The sequence below is a fragment of the Terrapene carolina genome, unplaced genomic scaffold (assembly GCF_002925995.2).
Source record: "Terrapene carolina triunguis isolate 2854851 unplaced genomic scaffold, T_m_triunguis-2.0 Scaffold62, whole genome shotgun sequence".
In the NCBI taxonomy this organism is placed as follows: domain Eukaryota; kingdom Metazoa; phylum Chordata; order Testudines; family Emydidae; genus Terrapene; species Terrapene triunguis.
The window spans coordinates 11,396,511-11,418,483 of NW_020664413.1; the positions used below are offsets into that span (position 1 = coordinate 11,396,511).

Sequence of the window (21,973 nt, forward strand, 5' to 3'; positions counted from 1 at the left end):
TGGGACCTTTGGGTACTACTGGAATGCAAACATACAATACAACCCCATAAGCGATGTCACTGCTAATTTCGTCTGCCTTTCCAAGAAAAACAGCTCCGAACTGGAAAGAGTAGAGAAAAAGTCAGGAAAGCACTTGATAATGGTAGACTTCCCAGTTCGTATTCTTTGGCTCTAAGGGACAAGGGTTGTACAATATATGGCTTTGATTGAGATGGATTGGAAAGAGGCAAAGATGCAACGGCCTGAGAAGACGTCAAAATGAAGCTCGATACCTCATGCGTGTAAGTTCTCGGGGGGGGGGTTAGTATTGTGTTTTTGTTATGTTTGTGCAGCACCGGATCCATGACTGAGGCTCCTAGCACCTCCAATAAAATTAATATTTCCTTCCTTCTGGTCTGGTCTCAAACAGCACTTCTAAGAAGAATTCTCTTATCTCAGGTCATCACTAATGCAGGGATGATGAGATTCAGACCACTGCACCACCGCTATGAAGAGGCACACCAAGGGATTTTTCTGATCATGTAGTAATTAAGATTTTATAATTCTCTCTCTCTCTTTTCTGTCCCGCCTCAGTTTTTCAACATCCTTCATCCAGTGGAGAGAGAGAGACACACACACACACACTCTATCAAATGGAAGGCAAGACATTGAAACACAAAGGCAATAGAGTTGATATTGTTCATGCCCAGCCATGAAAAAGGACTCCTAGCAAAGGAAATACATCACAATGGTAGGGAGACTTCATCAAGGCCAGGATGTTTGGGCATATTGTGCAATTTTAAAATGGCCAAATATTGAGACAGCCAAGGGCTCTATTTCCTCTGAAGTTAGCAATAAAACTGAGTGATGCTAAAGAGTCAGTGGAGAAATGCACCCCCAATCACCTCACCCAAGTATTGAGAAAGGATGCAAATTATAGAAAACCATGGATGAAACGCGCCTTAACATCTTGCAAATCATTTTTTTTTAAACAGAGCTGATCAGACAACTTATAAGCAGAAGGAAACATTGTAACCCATTTTCGTGATAGATGTCATGCACCTGACAGCACCGGAAGATGTTGATGATGGAGCAGTTTGTCAGACAGCTACAATGTAGACAATGGACCCAATACTACATTACAAAGGTGCCCTTGTGGAGCAGAGACTAGAAACTTGGTGGGTCAGCTACAAACATACTAGCCTTTGCTACTTGAGCTAAAGGAGATATTATGCTTTAAAGTCTGTGACTAAACACAGGAAGAAACAGGTTTTCTCCCAGGCAGGAGAGAAGGTAGCACTGGGGAATCAAAACAATGAATGGAAGCCCTATTTACATACAAATCAGCAGGGGGATGGGAAACCCACAGAAAGGGAAGAACAGCATGAGGTCATCCTGGGTCTGGGGACTAAACAATGAGTTTGGTAAGATCGAAGGAAAAAGAAGCCATCTTGCCATCTTGTGGATAGACACAGCGGGCCAGAAATCTTGCAAGTTGAGAAAGATGAGTCCTTCAACCAGGGGGGTTGAAGTTTCAGGTTTCTCACCTATATTCAGTTCCCAGTTTAGGCAAAGATCTTCCCTAGGAAGACAAGGGAAACCAGTACTTTGTAATTCTATGGAAGGTCCTGACAGAGAACATCAGCCATGGCTGGGAAGAAAAAAAGATTGGTAAGAAATCTACCTTGAACCAAGGCAGTAGCTTATTAAGTCAGTCATTAGAAAGCGTATTTTTATTTTATTTGCTTGCTGCACATTACACAGACACTTGGGGAACAGCATTCTTGTCTTCTGGCTGTTGGTATCATGCTATGAGCCATAGCAGCAGAGCATTTAAGGCATTCAAGACTAGAGCAGGTGGTGAGAACCTCTCCTTGGTCTGGATTGCAGCCCAAAACATGACTATAGGTCTGAGCTCTTTGGCATGAAATAAAAAATAAAAATCTGTAACAAAACCAAGCACATGGAAAAGGAGAAGAAAATAGAATAGCCGAAGACAGAATGCAGCTTGTTTCTGGGTTGCAGTTCAGTTGTTGGAAGACCTTAGGCAGAGTGCACGGCCCAGTTACCAATTCCGGGACTCTGGCTTTACTACGTTGACTCTGGAAAACATTTGGCTAAGTTGTTCTTATTTTCCTTTGGCTAGTCTGCTGGAGGCAAATTTTTCATCACCGACTAGGGTGCCAAAATTTGCCTTTTGCTTGCCAAACTGGTCCTAGCAAAGAATTGCAAGGTTAAGTCTGTCTTGGCCAGATCAGCTGGACACACAAATAAGAGAGAAAGCAAGAGAGAAAACGCGAAAAAAGAGGTAGGAGGGATAAGCTGGAAGAGGTAAAAGTAGGAAACTTGGGTTCGCGTCTCTGGAACTTATCAATACACAACTATGGAGATGCCTCTATCTGGGATGACTATCTTTCAGGATAAGAAAGTGGTAATGAATGGCATAGTGGTGAATACCTAAATTCCGGCATGGGTGCTGGAGATGGCAACGACAATACTGGTTAATGCTTCCTGCCACATGTAAGTGGCCAAGACCTCCTTAGAAAAGCAATATTCAAGAGGGGTTGGCAATTGTCCCATGAAAACTGACCACTCAAGAACATATAGTCTATATTGGTGAATCTCTTCCTGTGACCTTGCTTGCAGCCCAATCAGCACACAGCTGCAGCCCATGTGACAGCCTTGGGGCCATTCAGGTAGTATATATATTGTGTGGACGTGGCCCACATAACACACAGAGAGCTCACAATGATAAATAGGTTGAGAACCATTGGTCTATATAGACACTTCGTCATAGCAGCATTTTGGTCTGTTCCGCTAATAATTTTGTAAGGGTGGACAAATTAAGAATTAAGCCAAGGGCAGGGATTTCAGAACTGTTCTTAAGGTGTAAAAGGTATTTTGTGGGTTATGCAGCCTGCACCATAACATATTCTAAAGTGTATTTGTTATGTGGACCTTATTAGCAACATGGAAACTGCTGTTAAAAAGAGAATGTCCCCTCCAAAATTTGGCAAAGCCACCAGTGGTTGCCAAGACCAAAAAATATGGAGTTTCTAAGCCAAGGTAGGAAAAGTGTCACAGAAATTGACCCCACTTCAATTTTTACTCTTTTGTCTCTTCCAAGTTTTGTCAGATTTGATTAAACCTTTCCAAAAAAATAATACCCTGAGTAAGGCAACGGTATGTATGAAACTCACGTGGCTTCATTCTATCAAAAGATAGGGTGGGGCCTAAAATTAACTTTTAATGGGAATCTAGTTTCAACCTTAGCCAGACACTAGCTTCTTTACATAAAAAGCAAGTCAGTCACTTAGTGATTTAAAAAACAAAAACAAAATATTAAACCCAACTTTGGAGCCTAATCTCTGCAATGTTCTTTTAAGGCCCAAACAGTGCAAAAATCTGAACCCAAATATGGAGCAATCGTTTTCAAAACCGGAAAATCTAAAATAAAGTATTTTGCAAAAGAATAACATAACAAAAATATCAAAGAGCAGTTTTATTTAGCATATTTGGCACAAAGCTTACAAGAACGGTTTTGTTCCCTTCTCAAATTTAATACAACTAGCAAGAAAAAAAGGCATATAATACATTTAGTAAGTTGTACAGCATGTGAAATATGGGGGAAAAGAGGCACCAGAAAGATCTATCAAACAAAATCAAAGTGCATGAAAAATATTTACTCCAAGTGCCTCCTGGTATTGGATTAAGGCACCACTACTCTAGAATGTTTACTGGATACTCTAGATGAGCAAATCCTGGTTTCTGGAATGTACAAGTCCTTACTGTACTTGTTATAGGACCTGAATACTACAGTTCTTTAAAATGGAATGATTTTGTATTTCTGTAAGTATTAAAAGGAGAGACTCTTTCTGCTCAACATCACTTCAGAGGATGACCTAGATTTGTCATTATCATGTGCCTTGAAAAGGTAGAGGAGCTAAAAGTATAAACTGATGTTTAACCTTTTAAATAATTCAGATCTTAGCCTACACCAGCTCTTAATGATTTCACATATAATGCCACAGCAAAACACAGGATCTGGTATTTGAAAAATGAATGGATACATTATAGAAGATCTACTGTATAGCAAATTTTAAAGACTTTTGCATACATTAAATCAGAATCTGATAATTAGTGTTATTTGTAGTATATAATAATTAAACATACGTGACTCAAGTGAATATTACAGCAAATCTTCTTTTGGATTACTCATTAGGTCTGGCAAATTCCACAAAATTCCAGGGACATTTAAAACATGTAGAAAAGCCCCATGAAACAGTAGTAATGGAGTTTTCTTTGCTTTGGTTTTTTTTGGTATAATTAGAAACAGCATCTCATATTTCAGATTCTGCAAAGCTAGCAAGAAATAAAAATGCTTGGCTCTTGAATGTACCGTATCATAAAGACAAATAGCTCAGTCTAACAGATTAAAATTTATTCATCTGCAATTTAAAATGTTACAGCCAAAACAGTAAAGAACCACATTAATGTAGGTATCTGTAAAATCAGTTCACAGGTATGTATCTGCAATATTGAAACATGGCGTTTCAAGAGCCAAGCCAAGCCAGCAGACCACCACAAATCTTAAATATTCAAAAGAAAACCAGCTATTTTGATGTTCCACAGATTTATTTTAAAGGTGACTATTTCTACAGAGCTAAACAATAACTGCAGTTTTGAAAACAGGCCCACATTTACACCTGGGGTAAGCAGTTTCCATAAAGTGAGTTGAAGTTGCACTGGATTACACCAGGTCTGAGTTTGGCCCTGTTGCTCAGTTGGGTCATTACTCTCCTTTACTAGTAGTAGAAAATTAGATGACAGATCAATGTCAGTATTAACATTCTAATGGGAAACAGTAACTCAGGAGTATGGTATAGACCTGTAGTTCAATTCCTCTACTGTAGAGGGTATGAAAAAAATCTCAGAAATTTGAGACTGTTTAACCTGAATTTTGGAAAAAAACAAATTTCTCCATGGAGATGCACAGGCATGTAACTATGAACCCCTAAGCAGTACAGTGAATTTCAGTTTTTGTTTTCTTATGGTGTAAACCTCAAGAACACAACTGTGTGTGCGCCATTAAAAAGCAAACAAACAAAAAAACCCCGACCCTAGAGTATTACAAATCCTAACCAGCAAGGGCTGAAAGCGGGCATCGGGAGATGATCTAATGCGGACTGTGATGGTTCAGAAGATACACACAGAGAACAGTTCAGTTGTGTATGACACTATACTTTTTTGGGTTAGTCTGGACTTTCCCTAAAGTCTTTGCCTCAATGTACAGCTGCAGCTTTCATTAACCCCTTTGCCCTCAATTATTTGCTACATGTAAAATATGCCACAAAAGTGACTGTTAGGGACTAACAATTTAAGGACATTTCTTTTTTGTCCTCTATTAACACAACTACAATCAGCATAAAGAAAACTGTATTTACTCAACTCATTTATTTCATGATTTATATGTAGATCATGTAGCAACTTAGTATCCGTGATTGTGCACTTGTGCTTCTGTTCTCTGGCACTTTGTTGAGGAGAAATTAGTTTCTGGATAATCACATCTTGCTGAAGCACTCTTTTGCGTTTGTCCAAACTTGAATTCCCTTAAAAAAAAAAAAAAAAAGTGATTTTTGCTTATTCAAACAAAGGAACCTTGCAACAAATAAATGAATGTGACATGTTTGCATACATTACCTGTAGACTTAAGTCATGCAAAACTCCCACTGACTAATAGGAACTTTACATATACAAGGATGGGGAAAAGACTGAGGATTTGATCCACACTGTTTAATGCATACTGTTACCAACACAGGAGAATCTCTCTTAACTTCAGTGCATGCCAGGAAGAGAGAGAGGAGGCAGCAAGGATATGGCATCTTGCATGCAAGATGGACTACACTGCAGCTCCTACTCGATTGATTTCCAGCCTTCTACAACAGCAGTTCTCCCATTTGTTACAGATCTGCCCCTGGGTCCCCTACTACTATTTACATATTTGTCTTATCTGTCAGAAGCAAAACCTACCTTTTTGCACATACTAATCTGCATCACAGCATAATTTATGAGGGCCTCTTTCAAGTCTTGATTCTTTTGCTCTTTGAAGCGTTCAATATCTGTCCAGGCACTTTTCACAAACTCTCTGAAATGAAAACAATATACTTTTGTTAATGTGAGTGTTTTAAAAAATACTTAATACATTATGAGCCCCAGCCAGCTGCTACTGAAATTACTGGGAGAAGGACTTTGTCAATACCTGAAGTGCTACACTTTTATAGTCTATGAGTTTGATCAGAGTCATTTCTCTGCACCTTGGATGGGATCCTCATTTTATACTTTTACTTGCTCTAATATTGGAACGTGTGCCACAATAATTCACCTAGTTCTTCAGAAATTTTTAATAGCGAATCACATAATTTTTTATAACTGGAGACCTTCACAGATAGATCTGACTGAAGTTAATCTATGTGGCCACAGAACTAAATGAATAATTCATAATGAATTTATATTCAGATCCTTGCCAGGCTCACTAAATACAGTGCTCTGGTTGAGGGGCTTTGGGCCTCAGCATCCTCTTAGATCATCTCATTTCCTGTGAGAATCCTGTAGACCATCTTAAAATTGACTTGTCGCGAGCATTTAAATCAGTAATGTACGATTGTTTGAATGTTTGCAGAAAGTGGGCACAAGCTTAGCTGAAGCAACTTTATTTCAGAATAGAATACTCCCTTTTCTTGTTTGTCTGCAATATTCGCCTCCAGCTCTACACTTAACCAAAACAGGGGCACGTTCATACTCTAAAATAACCCGTAGCTTACTGTTTGTACCGCACTGCACAAACTAGACAAGTATTCATTTGAAAACTGTTTCCTGAGCTATAAAAGCAGATGTCCAGCACTTCTGTCAAGATGATTAAGGAATTCCATTTACCGTGTCCTAATTTCTATTGAGTATTTTGTTGTTTTGAACTGTGTATGAACTGGTCTGTTTCTTATCTTTTGGTATGTAAGGATTACAGCTAACAGATAGCACACTCCTCTTTCCTATAATAATAAAAATGAATGCGTTCTGACACAAATATGTAGGTTTTGGAATGTGAGCTCCTACTAGTTAGAATACTAAGAATCAGTCATTCAAATGTAGCTGGCTAAAACATTTAATCACAAACAGAAGTCAACTATCCTTCATACAAAACTTTCTAAGGAATTATTAGCACTAATGTCAGGAGCCACATTTATAGACTGAACTAAAACTACATCTGAATTCTACATTCCAGTAGCCACTACAAAGCTCAAATCCTCGTTTGCTTACAGCCCACCTGTTAAATGTATTACCAGCTGAACATAAAACAAGGAGTCGGCCATTAAATGGGTGTCAGTGACTGGGAAAGCGATCAGCTCTTACATAAGCTACCCTCTCAGATCAGGACCTGAGTGTACTGTAATTAATTTCACAACTTGCAAATGACAGGAATTTTTATAGACAGCTCGTAAACACCAAGGATATATTAAAAATTCCACCTTTACCTGCCCTCCACATTTTTAGATTTCAGTTGTTCTTCCCCTTCATGTATCTGTTCTTCTAGAACCTTTATCTTGCCTTCTCTTTGCTCAGGAGTTTCCTGACCAAACAGTTTGCTCGTCATTCCCTTTAGAGAAAACGTTCTCAGAGTCTAAAATCAAACAGAAAAATGCTCTAAATGCTTTGTTCCAGTAGAATGAGAATTAATATTTGGCTGGTGGAGCTCGGACACTGAAAACTGTACTACTTCTAGGTGGGTGAAAGAGGCATGGTAGTTCAAATTAAAACCAACAGTTAAACAAACCTATATTAACTCCTATTTACTTAAAATTGTCTATCTGAAACTTCACATGAAGTCTCTGACCTCTTCAAAAACTGCCGTCAAATTATTTCCATTGTTGTATGCAGTGTTGTAGCCGGGTTGGTCCCAGGACATTAGAGAGAGACATGGTGAGTGAGGTAATATCTTTTATTGGACCAACTTCTGTTGGAGAGAGAGAGATGCTTTCAAGCTTACACAGAGCTCTTCTTCAGGTCTGGGAACGTACTCAAAGAAGAGCTCTGTGTAAGCTCAAAAGCTTGTCTCTCTCACCAACAGAAGTTGGTCCAGTAAAAAGTATTACCTCACCCACTTTCTCTCTTCAAATACTTTGATAGATTCTTATGGCCTGATCCACTGACCACTGGACTCAAGGGAATGACTCCCATTGACTTTAATGGGCTTCATTCTGGGCCCATATTGAATGAATTTGTTTTCAGTCACCAATTTCTAATCTTCAAGTAATATTTCTTCTCATATTATATGAAAAAAACAGTAAAATAATTCTACATTAAGATATTAATAACTTTAGCAGTAATTGTTTACTCTGTTTATTCACCTTTCAGATTAAATGCAAATATTTGTTTTTAGATATTATCTAACTTCAGCCATTTTCCCTGGGGGTGGGGGGAGAGGAGGTGGGGAAGACGGGGACGGACACCTAACATTTCATAATGAGGATGGTAAACTTTTAAAAGGTACAACAAAGATTTTTTTCCCCAGATGACCGTAACTAACCAGAAACTTTGGTCTTTGTAGTATTCTATTTCAACTCATTTGAAACACTTCAGATCACCTTACTTGCAAGCTTGTATTTGCCAGGTCTTAATAAAAAAAAAAAGCCCTGCACAAACTGTATAAATCACCATGAAAATAATTTACTGTAAACTACGAAAAGATCTACAGCTCACGTGATACTTGTCATCATAACCAGCTGTCCACATGTTATCTATCTGTTAAATGCCATTTGGATGTCACCCTAACTTGTTTAGCTCTCTTAAAAAAAAAATATCCAGGTCTTGAAGAAGAAAACGGAAAAACAGACTCACTCCTGTTGCCAGTTCTTCACACTGTTGTTTCTTAGATGCCAAGTCCTGAGCAGCCATTTCCAGGTCATACTGCATTAGTTCATGTTTCCTGCAAACGGCCCTGAAAACAATCAGTGAACGATTTGTCAGGTAATATTTTGTCTTGCTACGTTTTTACCACCTTCTAAGCTTTAAAAAAAAAAAAGTAAAAATGTTTTTTTTAGCATACGTCGTGTTCAGTTATTTATCTAGCCTATATTTAATAGCCCTATAACAGTAAACATAACTCTAGAGCAAGCCTGCTAAATTACAAAATTTCTGGTGTGTTAGTGATTTTATACTTCAGTGACCCGAAGCATATTCTCCTGCTGCTCCTTTTTCCATAATCTCATACTAAGATTTTGTATGCCATATAAAGCCATCCTCTATCTAAGGAAATCCTTGTAAAATGGTTTCATTCAACATGTTACAGTAAAAATTCCAATGGTAGGAAAGGGTTTACATGTCATTTTGGACATTGTGCCTGTGTGACCGGCAAAGATGCACATTAGTCTTAGGAAAATGTCTTTCACTGTAACTTAACCCAGAGACTCCAAATTCCTTAGAGCGTACGAAAAAAAATTTTGTTTGTAAAAAGGGATACGGTACCTAAATTTATACGGCGCCTTTCGTTCAGAAGGATCCCAACGTGCTTTGCAAACTTTACGAATGGATTTGCAAACACAAGTGTTGCCACTTAGTGAATGTGGCAACTGTAACAGTTCACAGCAAAAGCACACAGTACTTTAGGGCAGGAAGGAGGACTAGGGGATGTTAGGGAGGCAGAATGTATCGGTCACAACCAGAAGTTATTTGGGAAACTTCAAAACTAGGCATGGGAATTTTTTTTAACAGCCGTAAGTGGTCAGAGACTCTTTTGTGTCTCATAATGGAAGATGGCACCTCCAGCAGAAGATTGTCCTGCAGCAGCATGCTGGGGCATTGATTCAAAAGGAGGAGCACAGCTTAATCAACATACAACATTACTTCCTAGAGCACCTGGATTTTGTCTGGAGGTTCTGCCATTGAATTACTAACCAGCTCAGCTATACTTAACTCTGATTGGCTTACTGGGCAATAAAAGATGCAAGGTATTTGCAGACTTCAGAACGTAACTTGTAATGTTTTCTTCAAAAGTAAAAATTGTAAGGGATAGAGACAGAAATCTGCAGAGCACGTATCAAAATAAAGCAACAGAAGTACATGGGTTCTAATCTTTTATGTTAATATACTTACCGCAGAGCTTCTGCGTAGAAAAGATATTCTTTTAGCTGATCTGCATAATGCTCTTCCTCTTCCAATATGTCGTCAATAGAAGCTGCATACCTGGTAAAGTACAACCTTTGGTTAAACACAAGAACCCCTGATTTAGCTTCTTAAATTATATAAATACTGTAAAAGTGAAAGAACCCTATTTCTTAGCGATAATCATAAGTTACCTTAAAAGTGCTCTTTACTGTTGGATTTAAAAGGTATATTTTAATGCCGAAGAGACTAATATAAACACTCCTGAAGACCTGTTTCTTAAGTTATTACTACAATGAAGTGATAAATCTTACACTAGACAAACGTTTTCTGCTGAAGAGGAGGCTGTTTTTATTACAGGAAAAGGAAAAAAACAACTGGCTAAAGTAATTTATTCCTTTTCTTTAGTGATTTTCAACAGACAGCAGCAAAGTGAAAAATATTCATAACAAATTTCAGAAGGAGAATGGCATCTTTAAGGTTTGGTGAAGTGAACTTGATGCCTTCTAAAATGCTAGAGACGACATTTAAGAGGCGGTTTTCACTTGACCCTCAGTCAATGGTGATGGAAACAATGGCATTTGAGAGTCCTCAGCACTTTGCAGAATCAAGCCTTTTAGTTCCTTAAGTAGCAAGTTCAACAACCTGTCCTTCACAAATAAGAATGTCAATTCAGACTAGCAGCTATATACGCAAGTCTTTGAGGAGCATATTTTCCAAAGTACTCAGTGTTGACCTAACTGTGCCTACTGTAGTCACTGGGAGTTTTACCACTGCACCCATTTACTTAAATGGAGCACAGTTAGGCTGATGCTGAGATGTTTTGAAAAATCCCACCCCCTACTGTGCGTGGCAGAAAGTGACTTGTTAAATTTACAATCACTTAAAAAGGTAAGAAATGTTGTCCGACAGCTTTCAACCGGCTCCCATTGTTTGAAAAAGGTTCGCGTTTTCAAGCATGCTTAGGGACAAAAGTATCTCTGCAAAATGGTTACTGCACGTATCTTCTCGTGTACGTTTTGAGTTATATCTAGTTAGCCTACTAACAGAAATAAGCTTTTGCTATTGTTAGCAACACAGAGCCAATGCAGCTGGGATGAATGAGCTGTGTTATATTCCACCTCCCGTAGCATCAACAAAACCAACTAAGTTTGAATTCTAGAGTCTTTGTTGCAAAGCCTAAAGCAGAAAGTATAAAACCCCACCAAAATGACAACAAAATATGGAAGTAACAAAACTGTGCCAATCACCACCACATTCTTTGTTTTCATGTTATTCCTTGCATCCAACACTTCATCTGTGTCTTTCCCATTGTAAGATCTCGGGCAGTCTCCTCTCCTATCTTTGTGAAGCGACCAGCACAAAAGGGACCTCTGGGCACTTGTCACCGGGTAAGGCATCTTCATACACCAAGTACTATCCGTGCCTGGTTTTCTTCCTAAATCATGGGACTTTTGAGGAACAGGGAGCAGGTGATAAAGTCAGGCCTGCTGGCGTATGTAAATGACAGCCTGTTCTCAGCAGGGAGGCTCTCCAGTAATCCAGGATCTAGGGAAGGACTGGTGGTGGCTCCCAAGCTGAAAGGGAGCTGGGAGTGTGATTTGGAAGAGAGCTGGGAGTTCCTCTATTGAGATTCTTGTAGGAAACAACTGTGGCTGTTAGGTCCGTCCTGTCAAGGGACGGGGTAAGGAGCCTGAGGGGGGATATAGACAGAAGTTGGCAAGCAAATCGGGGGCCTGCTGGAAGATGATGTGGGCCCTTAGAGCTGAAAAGTGAAAGTCAGTCATGTTCGGGAGAACTATTTGTAGTTTCTAGTTGGGGGACTGTGGAATCCTGAGAAGACATGGATTGGACAGAGGGGTTCCTATACAAGAGCTGGAATATAGAATCAAAAAAATGTAGGGCTGGAAGAGGTCAGCTAGTCCAGCCCCGTGCCCTGAGGCAGTAAACCTAGACCATCCCTGACAGGTGTTTGTCCAACCTGTTCTTAAAAATTTCCAATGACGGGGATTCTACAACCTTCCTTGGAAGCCTACTCCAGAGCGTAACTATCCTTATTGTTAGAATTTTTTTCCTAATAGCTAACCTGAATCTCCCTTGCTCAGATCAAGCCCTTTACTACTTGTCCTACCTTCAGTGGACATGGGGAACAATTGATCATAGACCTCTTTATAACAGTTCTTAACATATTTGAAGATTGTTATCACATCCCTCCTCAGTCTTCTGGCCATGGTTAGTCATGAGAAAAGATTTGTAAGCTTTCTGCATAGGTTAGTTTTTTCCAAACCTTTTATTATTTTTGTTGGTCTCCTCTGAACTCTCTCCAGTTTGTCCACAACTGCCTCCTGTGTCTTACATGCAACACTGCTGCACTTACATGCAACATCCCAGAATGTTATTAGCCTTTTTTGCAATTGCATCATATGTTGGTTCACATTCAATTTGTGATCCACTGTAACCCCCAGATCTTTTTGTGCAGTACTACTGTCTAGCCAGTTAGTCCCCATTTTGTAGTTGTATATTTGATTTTTCCCCATCCTAACTGTAGTACTTTGCACTTGTTTTTATTGAATTTGATTGTCTTGATCTCTGACCAATACAATATATCATTTGTATATTAATAAACCAGAGCCTAGGAGTGAGATTTTGTTCTGGACTGTGACTGTTGTGTGCATGATGCTATAGAAGGGGAGAACTGAGGTACTGCACATCCAAGAAGGGCCCAGGCAAGGTGACCTTGTGACAGAAGTCTGATCATGTGTTAACAGCTTGCTTTTCAAAGGACGTAGGAAGGATACAGGGATAAATTAAATAAAAGTAAACCACCACCACACTGGGATCTGGAGCAGGAAACACGTCTCAGTGCAATCTTTAATTACTGTCTGGTGCTCAAGATACATGGCTTTTTTATGTGGCCATGTTTTTTTCTGAATTTAAAGCCCACCAATAACGTACAGCCAAGGAGGTGAGAGAAGGCTCTGGGTTTGAACCCCAAGCTTGTTGAGAAGGTGCTGTCTTTGAGCTTGAAGGGGTATGGCTGATCTCCGGCATAATCATCTATAAAAGGGCAATGGCATCTGCCCAGTTTTGTGAGAGAGGAGCATTACCAGGGTGTCGGTACCAAGACTTGAATTTAAGGCTCTGGGGGTTTTGTTCTTTTTAAAGTTCCTAAAACAAAAGAGTTGGGATTTTTTAGGGCTACAGATGGACTGTACTTCAGTTGCAGCCAAGTTTTTCAAGGGAGGATTTATGACTGAATGCTAGGAGTTGTTCTGCCCAACTCCCACCTAAACATACTCCAGAGCAGAATTTATACAAAAACTTAAATCATGATTTGACAAAGTAGTAGGTCAGCAGAAGCTGCACTTCTGACTATTTGAACCCAATTTTGCGCACTTTAGGCCAAAACAGGTTAAACAAATCATGGAAATCCCCAAAGAGAAAGGGAAATGCACAGCAGTGAACATGCTTCTACAAACAGGGAAATAAATATTTCGGAGCTAAAACTTTCCAACATACTAGATTCACCTCATAGTCAATGGGAGTTGTGCAGCTAACCTGCTCTTGTTATACTTTAAACAAACTAGTTTAGGTTGTCAGTTGATTATGGAGCAGCAATGCCAGAAAGGATGGAGTCAAGTTTCTAAATTTGGGGGGGGGGGGGGTATCATTCATTTTTATCAAGGGATTAAAAAAAAAAATGGATGACACCATGAAAATTCACACACATACAGACACTCCCCCCATACTACACTACTACACAACTATGTGGCTTCTTAAATAATAATGAGTTAAATAAAAGGGACAGAAACATTTGACTAACCATCAAAAATCCTAGTAAAAATGAAGCTGGTATAAGCAGGATAAGTGCAGAATAGCTTTAAATGTATTGTAGGAACAGGTTTAGATATTTAGAATGTATACTTCCTGCTCAGAAACCATACTCCTTGTGCAGCGCTCCATACTACTTCCCATAATATTAGCTTTGGAGGGGAGGGGGAGGAGTGGGGGAAGAAGAATTGTACTGCTCAATTATTTTTCTAGTTGATCCTGGAGGTGGGAGGGGAAAAAAAAAAAAAAAACTTCTGAGAGTCATACAATGAGTCCCTGAACAGGGATTTCCCTACACCCACCATGAACTCCCCCATTCTCTCTCGCCCTCCCCATCACCCCCATGGTCAACTAGTGACATGCAGTGTTGCCAATTTAGTCGCTTTCCAATCCCCCCTGTAAATTCTATTACCATGTCTAATTTCAATTCCGGGGAAGACTGTCTCTGAACCTCACAACTGCTGTCTCCAGTAAGAAATGAGCTAGAGAGGCCACTTCTGGGATCACCTGTTTGTTAGAGCAGAGAGAAAAACTATGCCATCGGAGATTGCCTTTGATGGTCATTCATTAAAGCATGGACTAATATAGGTTACCCTGGGAACTCTCCACCACCATCACTCTGGGTCTTCAACACTAACAATGTAAAGGGCAGAAGTCTTAGGGGTGTTAAGTCTTACAACCCCCTTGTGCCTCTCACTGCTGTTTTATGGTAAAGTGGAGCAGGTATAAACTGGAGGGGGTATAATCTCTTGAATGAGGTATTTGTTCTATTTGCTTTACTTTAATTTGATTAAAATATCTTCTCAACATTCTGACAGCACAGCATGGTGCATGTTGATGTATCACAAAAGAGAAGCTAGGCAGGTTCAAGTAAGTTTTCATTTATCTGCAGTACTTGTTCACGCAACTGAAAATAAATTGATTTCTACGGGACTGTTCAAATTTTGCAGTATTGTAATAAATATTTAACACTGCACTCCATTTCCTTATTCTTTCTATGCCCTTTTATTTGGAGTTATTTCTTGTAATGGGATTTCAGCTGTATAATAAAACTATTTTAACATTAACCATAAAACTGTTTTAAAACATGGAAATAAATGCTTCTATGTTTCATTCCTAAATACTCATATTATTTAAGGATGTGATAAAATTCTCACTTTTTAAACCAAGTTTTTATTTTGAGAATTCCCTGTTAAACGAGTTTCTCCATAAAATTCTATTTGGCAGCAGGAATCTGGAAATTTATATCCCTTACTAAAACTGGACAAGGGCATCAACTTACAATACAGATGTAAATTGGCATCATAAAATAGTACTACTGACAACCTTAACGTTTTCTCATGATTCACTTTTAAAATAAGATTATCTTTTCCAATTAAAACTATTTTATGTTTCATAGTTCCACTTGCAAAGCCACAGAACTCCTGAATGGGTTAAACAACTACTCTACCAGTGATTATGATTTTGTCAAGTGGAAGGAACCAGAGATACACTGAATAAAAATTTCTCGACTATGTTTATTATTATTACATAGAAAGCAAAACTAAAAGAATTCCCTGTTGCTGTAGTACAGATACTATAAGCAATCTGAAGTGCTAAACAGTTTATTTTTTTGTTTTGAGGGTTCTGTTCTCCTTGTTTCACGTACATAACCATCACTGAATCCAATGGAAGTTAAACATATGTGGTAGGGGGCAAACAGATACCCTTGCTGTGCTCAGTAGCGATTCCTGGTTACAACCACTATTTATTTCAGGATGGGACTTGAAATTATTTTGGAATCCACAAAATAAGTGTTGGGTGCTGAACCGTTTTAAAAAAAAAAAAAAGGGGGGGGGGGGGGCCTACTTAAACTTTTTGTTAAGTACAAATTAGTGTACCATCTACCGCATGGTGCAAAGCATTCCTGCCAAAAACAAATGGCTCTCATCAGGTCTGCAGTACATTACAGTTTAATTCCACTAGTTTCTGGCATAGCAGCTTAAAAGAAAAGCTGGAAGAATTCCAAACACCTCTATAGTTTCAAAATAATAATAAAAAGTAACCCCTCTGACTCCCCCGAGGCCCTTTGAGCTACTTAATACAGTACATGGACTCTAAAAACAGCCCACATCCAAAAGTCACTGAAATGTTGTGTACCCAATAGTAATATACCTCTCCTTCCAAAGTTTTCTCAGTACATTTCTTATAGAAATCCCTGCCCCCCTTAATATACGTGCATCTGGCATACATCAAATTATCAGATATTCACTCAGTACTTACACATCCATGTGATGGCCAGCACTCTGCAGCCCATCCCCCATCTCCTTTTCTATTGCACTCCATTCACTAGAGAAAAAAGCAAATCCAATGAGAAACAACATCACACACGAAGTTAAGGAAAGTTAATAAGCTGCATCCTGTATATAGTTTCTTTCCAGGTGACATCTGAATGGAAATTGCCTCAAAAGTTGTACCTAGCCAAACTGCTTTTCTACCTCTAAGCAGCAGCACTGAACACAATTTAATAGTGAGACAGTTTTAAAGCATTCTGGCCAGGAATTGTCCAGCTATACATACATACATACATACATACATACACACATACTTGTTGTTTTTTTAGTTCCAGTTCAAGAGGCAGGCATGAAAAGAATCTTGTTTAAATAGTTAAAGAGATTAAGAGAAATACTTTCTAACAGAATTGCAACATAAGGTTCATTCCTTTGTGTTGACACTTTTAGTGCTATTATCTGCAATACAAATGGTCTGTAAAGCTATACTACCAATTCTCAATATGGGAATGCTGATTTTTTTAAACTAATAAGAGAATAGCCATATCATATATATATATATATGATTAAATCTAGTCAGTTTATGGATAACGCAGCCACCAAAACTGGAGTGGAGATGGCAAGCACTTAGAAGTTCACCACAGGTAAATCACAGTTATGTGTTAATCTCATTATCTCTTAACTCTGCACGTTATTTGGTTTTATCAGTTATCCTAAAACTGCGTCCCCCCACCTCTTAAATATAGAATGTACTTTTAGTTATCCTCCTCTTTGTGTAATTTATGTCTAGTATTTATGGTTCTATACTTTAACAGACTAGATATTTTTTAATTGTATATAATGTTGACATTTGTTTATCCTTGCGTTATTACAAAAATGCACCCAATTTAATTTTAAACCCCCAGCCAGAAAGACATCTGCAATCCATTAACCTGGTGAATTAAATTTAGCACTTGTACAGATTGTATAAGCAGGAGGTTCCCCTTAACCAGAAGTTAGATTCTTTAATTCTCCAGCGAGATGGAAAACTTGGAGCATGCAACTCAGGCACATAAATCAAAAACTATTGGTTAATTCAACTTCTAAAAAGTGTACTAGAATATACCTGAGATATTGTTGATTTTTTAATGTATTAAAAGGATCGAGATACCTTTCAGCACTACAGACACAACGTAACAATTTATTAACTATATAAAATAAATTAATAGGAAGCATTCTGAGGAACAAACAGTTTAGAACTAACAGAAAAAGACAAAAATCATGAAGTTATATTAAAAAAAAACAACTAAAAACTTCATCCAGTTGAAACTAAAAAGTTCAGCAAAGGTAGAGAGATCTGTGTCAAATACAGCATCTTGTCAATGTCTTAGTACTGAGCAGTGACACTTTCCAATGCACATATTTAGTAAAACAAAATATATCAAAGTTTACATTTCAAAAAATAAGGATAAATAAGCTTCATCCATTACTTGCAAACTATCTAAGCTTCAGGAAACTAGATTATGTATTTTAAAAACCTGTTCTAATTCTTACCTGAACACTCTCCCATAATTCCCATGCACTTTGTATACACCATAGAGACGGTCTGCCACTCTCTAAAACAAACATTTGTAAGAGTTATTTTTTTGGACAAGCCCATTTCTTTTATATGCAGTTTACTAGCTTCTTGTAAAACATACATATCTTAAGCAAAGACTAACGTTTACAGACTAACCCTTGAGGTTTACAGCTGTGATATCTCAACAGCAGTATACAAGATGAAAATGTTATTTTATAAAGGCTAAAGCATAGCTCTGACTTGTCTTTTAAGATCAAAAGTATAACTTTTTTTTTTTAAATCAATGGCTACAAACTATACTGAAAATCACATTTAGACCATTCTATGTATGAGACGCTACAGAAATGCATCAGACTGTCTATACATCCAGTCAATCAGCCACTCTAGTAAGATCACCAACAACCGAGTTAATGTGAGGCACAATTCATTTCACCTGTATAACGCCTATGTAAGTGGACATCACACAGGGGGATGTGTATGTGTGTCAGGGGGTTGGGGTAAGAGGGTATGAAAACCGGAAGACAAAAATCTACGCTTCAGTTCTGAGTTGTGGTTAAGCCTCTTCCCATCTCTCACCCTGCATGGCCACTTCCCCCATGCAGTCCTAACAAAGGCCTTAAAAATGAACTGCAAAGGAAAGCTGGGTTGGTTCAGAAAAAAGAAACTTCAAAGCTTTTCCATACAGGATGAAGAATCTGAAAAGGCACAAGCTTATTTTTTTCTTTGAAATACAATACTACAAAGAATGGGAAAGAAAGAGTCAACTCATCACAACACTTGCTGCTAAAGCTAGAAATCAATTCATGCGTTCAGAGAATCAGAAACCTGCACATGCTACACTGTTGGTAATTATACAGTTATTGATTTCCCTCTCTACATTACACTGAACTCCGAAGTGCAACTTATTTTCGTCCTTCACAATTATTAAAGCACTGTTTGATACATCAGTGAGTTAAACAGAAGCTTTATAAAAGACATAATTATTCATGTGTCAAAGAGGTAAAAAGGAAATAAGTTAGAACACTGTCACACAGCTCATACACACATGTACTGGCAGGAAGGCAAGTTACTGGAATACAAGCAATTAATCCTCTAACATGCCTCCACTCGACAGGGCAATCAATAACAATCCTCCCCTACAGCACACTTTTGCCAAAAAGTAAACCCCTGTTGAACACACTAAGAACTAGTATCGTGCTCCCTGTTACCAGGGTTGTAATTTCCTATTTCCTTCTCTGTTTTGTATTTTTTTAAAGCTTGTGTTTTCAAGCCATAGGAGACAGCCATCCTGATTCCATGACATGTCTGTTCTAATCATTCTAAAGGACATTATTCATTATAGACTAGTCTGTAAGATGAAAAGTGTTGTGGGGAACTTGCGTAACTCGTGAATTCACACCACAAGCTCTAGAAAACACAATATTATATGTCTACGTTCCAGAAAACCTCATGCCGTTCTAACTCCTTTTTGACACGAGAGAAAGGCAGAATCCTGCTAACTGTACAGTGGGGATCCAACATTTTCTAGTTGATGTGGGCTTCTGGCCCCCTTGCTTCTTCCTCCAGTAGCAACACCTATGAAGGAGAAGAAGTAATGCTATTCTGCTCTTCTCCCTTTCCTCTGAATTGTAATTGAAGATGTGCATCTTACTCTCTGGTAACAGTCTACTTTGCACTATTTCTGTGAAATATGCAATGTTATGCTGCAGATTTTGATGGACCGTGCAACAAACTGGGGTCTAAAAACACTCCAAATCGCTACAGGTCTTGTCTAGTACTTTGGACATGCTACTGATGCACCAACTTTGAGTCCCAAGGTTCTATTGTCCCAGCTAAGCACCAACCATCCCTCCTCCCAATTCCTCAAGTGACTTTCATGGGGTTTTAAATTGCCAATATGATGAGAAGGTACTGCATGTAAAGTATTCTACAAGACAGAATAAAGCAATGAGCCAAACAACAGCATTATGAATGTTTGTGGAAGCATTTGTTTAACTAGAAATCTGTGGTGTAAGAATGGTCTTTTTCCAGTGACTATCAAAACATGAATAATTCAGACTGGGGAACAATATTGGAGATAAACATTTCACACTGCTTTACTCCAAGCACATTTAGAATTCCTTCCCCCCAAAGTGTATGGTTATAAAATAATTTCTCGCGCTCCCTTCCCCCTCCTCCCCAAAAAACAAACAAACTGGACAGTACAACAAACCAATTTCAAGTGAAGAATACATCCATCAGTTTTCTATTGATAAAGAAGAAATGCTGTCTTATAAATATATTCTACTATTTGTTAGGACACACATGGGAAATACTTACAGCTCTGACTCGCAGAAGGTGTGATATGACAGACTGCAGTTCATCGCTGTAGTGTTTTAGCTCAGTAAATCTCCTAGGAACAGGAAACAGATAGTACATCATTAGCTATCACAAAAGCAAGCTTTCACAAAATGTAAGATAGAGCCACAACACAAGAGCTGGCGACACTGAGCTTGACTTATGTTAAAGTGGAATTAGCTGTGGATTCCTAGCAAATGACAACAGAATCAAACTCCTTTTTAGTCAATAATTACACACATGCAAAACTACTGTACTTTTAAACAACAACAGTAAAGGTTCAGATCAATTTATATGCCATAAATCTAAGAAATAAATATAAACACCAGACATTTTTTCTGAAAGACTGCTGTATCTGGTTTTTTTAAGAGCACTTATGAAGTGGAATGTTATTTGATAGATGTGATCTAAAGAGCAGGAAGAAACTTTTCATTTAAAATCCCATTTGATGGGTTTTATGCTTACTAATGAAAAACTGTTAAATTCTTTTGAAGTTGATAAAATATTACCTGTACTTACAATGTGCCTTTTATGCAAGGATCTCAAAGAACTCTAAAAAACATTAAATTAGCCTCAGAATACACCTAGGTGGTGTGTAAAATGGATATAATGTCCATGGCTAAGCTGAACCCCAGAGCAGGTTGCTGACTTGCGAAAAGCCTCAAGAGGGGGTTATTTACTCCTGTGCAGATGATCAGTACAAGAGCTATACACCATTTAAGACCAACTTAAACCCTATTTTGAAGCCTTAGATCGTGCAGAGGCATGTGTTTTATCCAGAGTGAAAGTAAAGAATAGGAACTAGAAAACAGACTAACTACTGAATGATGATCTCTCAATTATTGTAGTGAAAAAAAATCCAGGCCAAGATTTTAAAAATAAACAAACAAACAGATGCCTAAAGTTAGGCTTCTAAATTCTTAGTCAGTCACCTATATATAAGTGGTCTGATTTCAGAAATGCTTAGAACCCAGCAGGTCGCACTAAAAAACAAAAACAAAAACAAAAACAGGCCACTTATTTAGGTGGCTAATTATGAATTTAAGAACCAAATTTCAGCACCCATTAAAAAAAAAAAAAATCTTTGCTTACACCACGTTTCTAATATTTAGGAAATTGCTTCTCATAACATCCCATGACAGAAAAGGCCATTTATAGGCATTCTATGATTTCTATGTCTAAAGAGAGTTTTCCACAAAAATGTGTGGCATATTAGGGTTAAAGTGTACAGTTTCTTTCAAAACATTTAAAGACCAGCAGAGAAATTATAGCGTGAAACACAAATATAGCTGTTGATCTACATGATGGGGTTTAGAAGGCAATCCTTTTAGCTTACGTTTTATAAAATATATGCCAGGGCAGTGTGTCGGACAGCTTCAGACATGAATGGTGAAGATATCTTAAGTAAATCAAGTCCATAAGAACGGCCATACTGGGTCAGACCAAAGGTCCATCTAGCCCAGTATCCTGTCTTCCGACAGCAGCCAATGCCAGGTGCCTCTGAGGGAATGAACAGAACAGGTAGTCATCCCAGCTTCTGGCAAACAGAAGCTAGGGACACCATCCCTGCCCATCCTGGGTAACAGCCATTGATGGACCTATCCTCCATGAATTTCTCTCGTTCTTTTTTGAACCCTGTTATAGTCTTGGCCTTCACAATATCCTCTGGCAAGGAGTTCCACAGGTTGACTGTGCGTTGTGTGAAGAAATACTTCTTTTTTGTTTGTTTTAAACCTGCTCCCTATTAATTTAATTTGGTGACCCCTAGTTCTTGTGTTATGAGAAGGAGTAAATAACACTTCCTTATTTACTTTCTCCACACCAGTCATGATTTTATAGACCT

The 21,973-nt window shown here is 38.3% G+C and overlaps 1 protein-coding gene across 1 annotated transcript in view; it reads right to left on the reverse strand.

The window, feature by feature from the left end:
- Positions 1-3,466: 3,466 nt before the first annotated feature.
- The window catches only part of SNX4 (sorting nexin 4), a 56,692-nt gene continuing 38,185 nt past the window's right edge, over positions 3,467-21,973 (reverse strand). Inside the window, exons 7-14 of the mRNA XM_024215841.3 lie at positions 20,113-20,185; positions 17,769-17,830; positions 16,228-16,293; positions 10,126-10,215; positions 8,872-8,971; positions 7,509-7,654; positions 6,010-6,124; positions 3,467-5,588 (exon numbers count right to left, since the gene is read on the reverse strand). Coding sequence (XP_024071609.1) covers positions 5,541-5,588; positions 6,010-6,124; positions 7,509-7,654; positions 8,872-8,971; positions 10,126-10,215; positions 16,228-16,293; positions 17,769-17,830; positions 20,113-20,185 — 700 coding nt within the window. The 3' untranslated portion in view covers positions 3,467-5,540. The remainder of the gene's footprint in view (positions 5,589-6,009; positions 6,125-7,508; positions 7,655-8,871; positions 8,972-10,125; positions 10,216-16,227; positions 16,294-17,768; positions 17,831-20,112; positions 20,186-21,973) is intronic.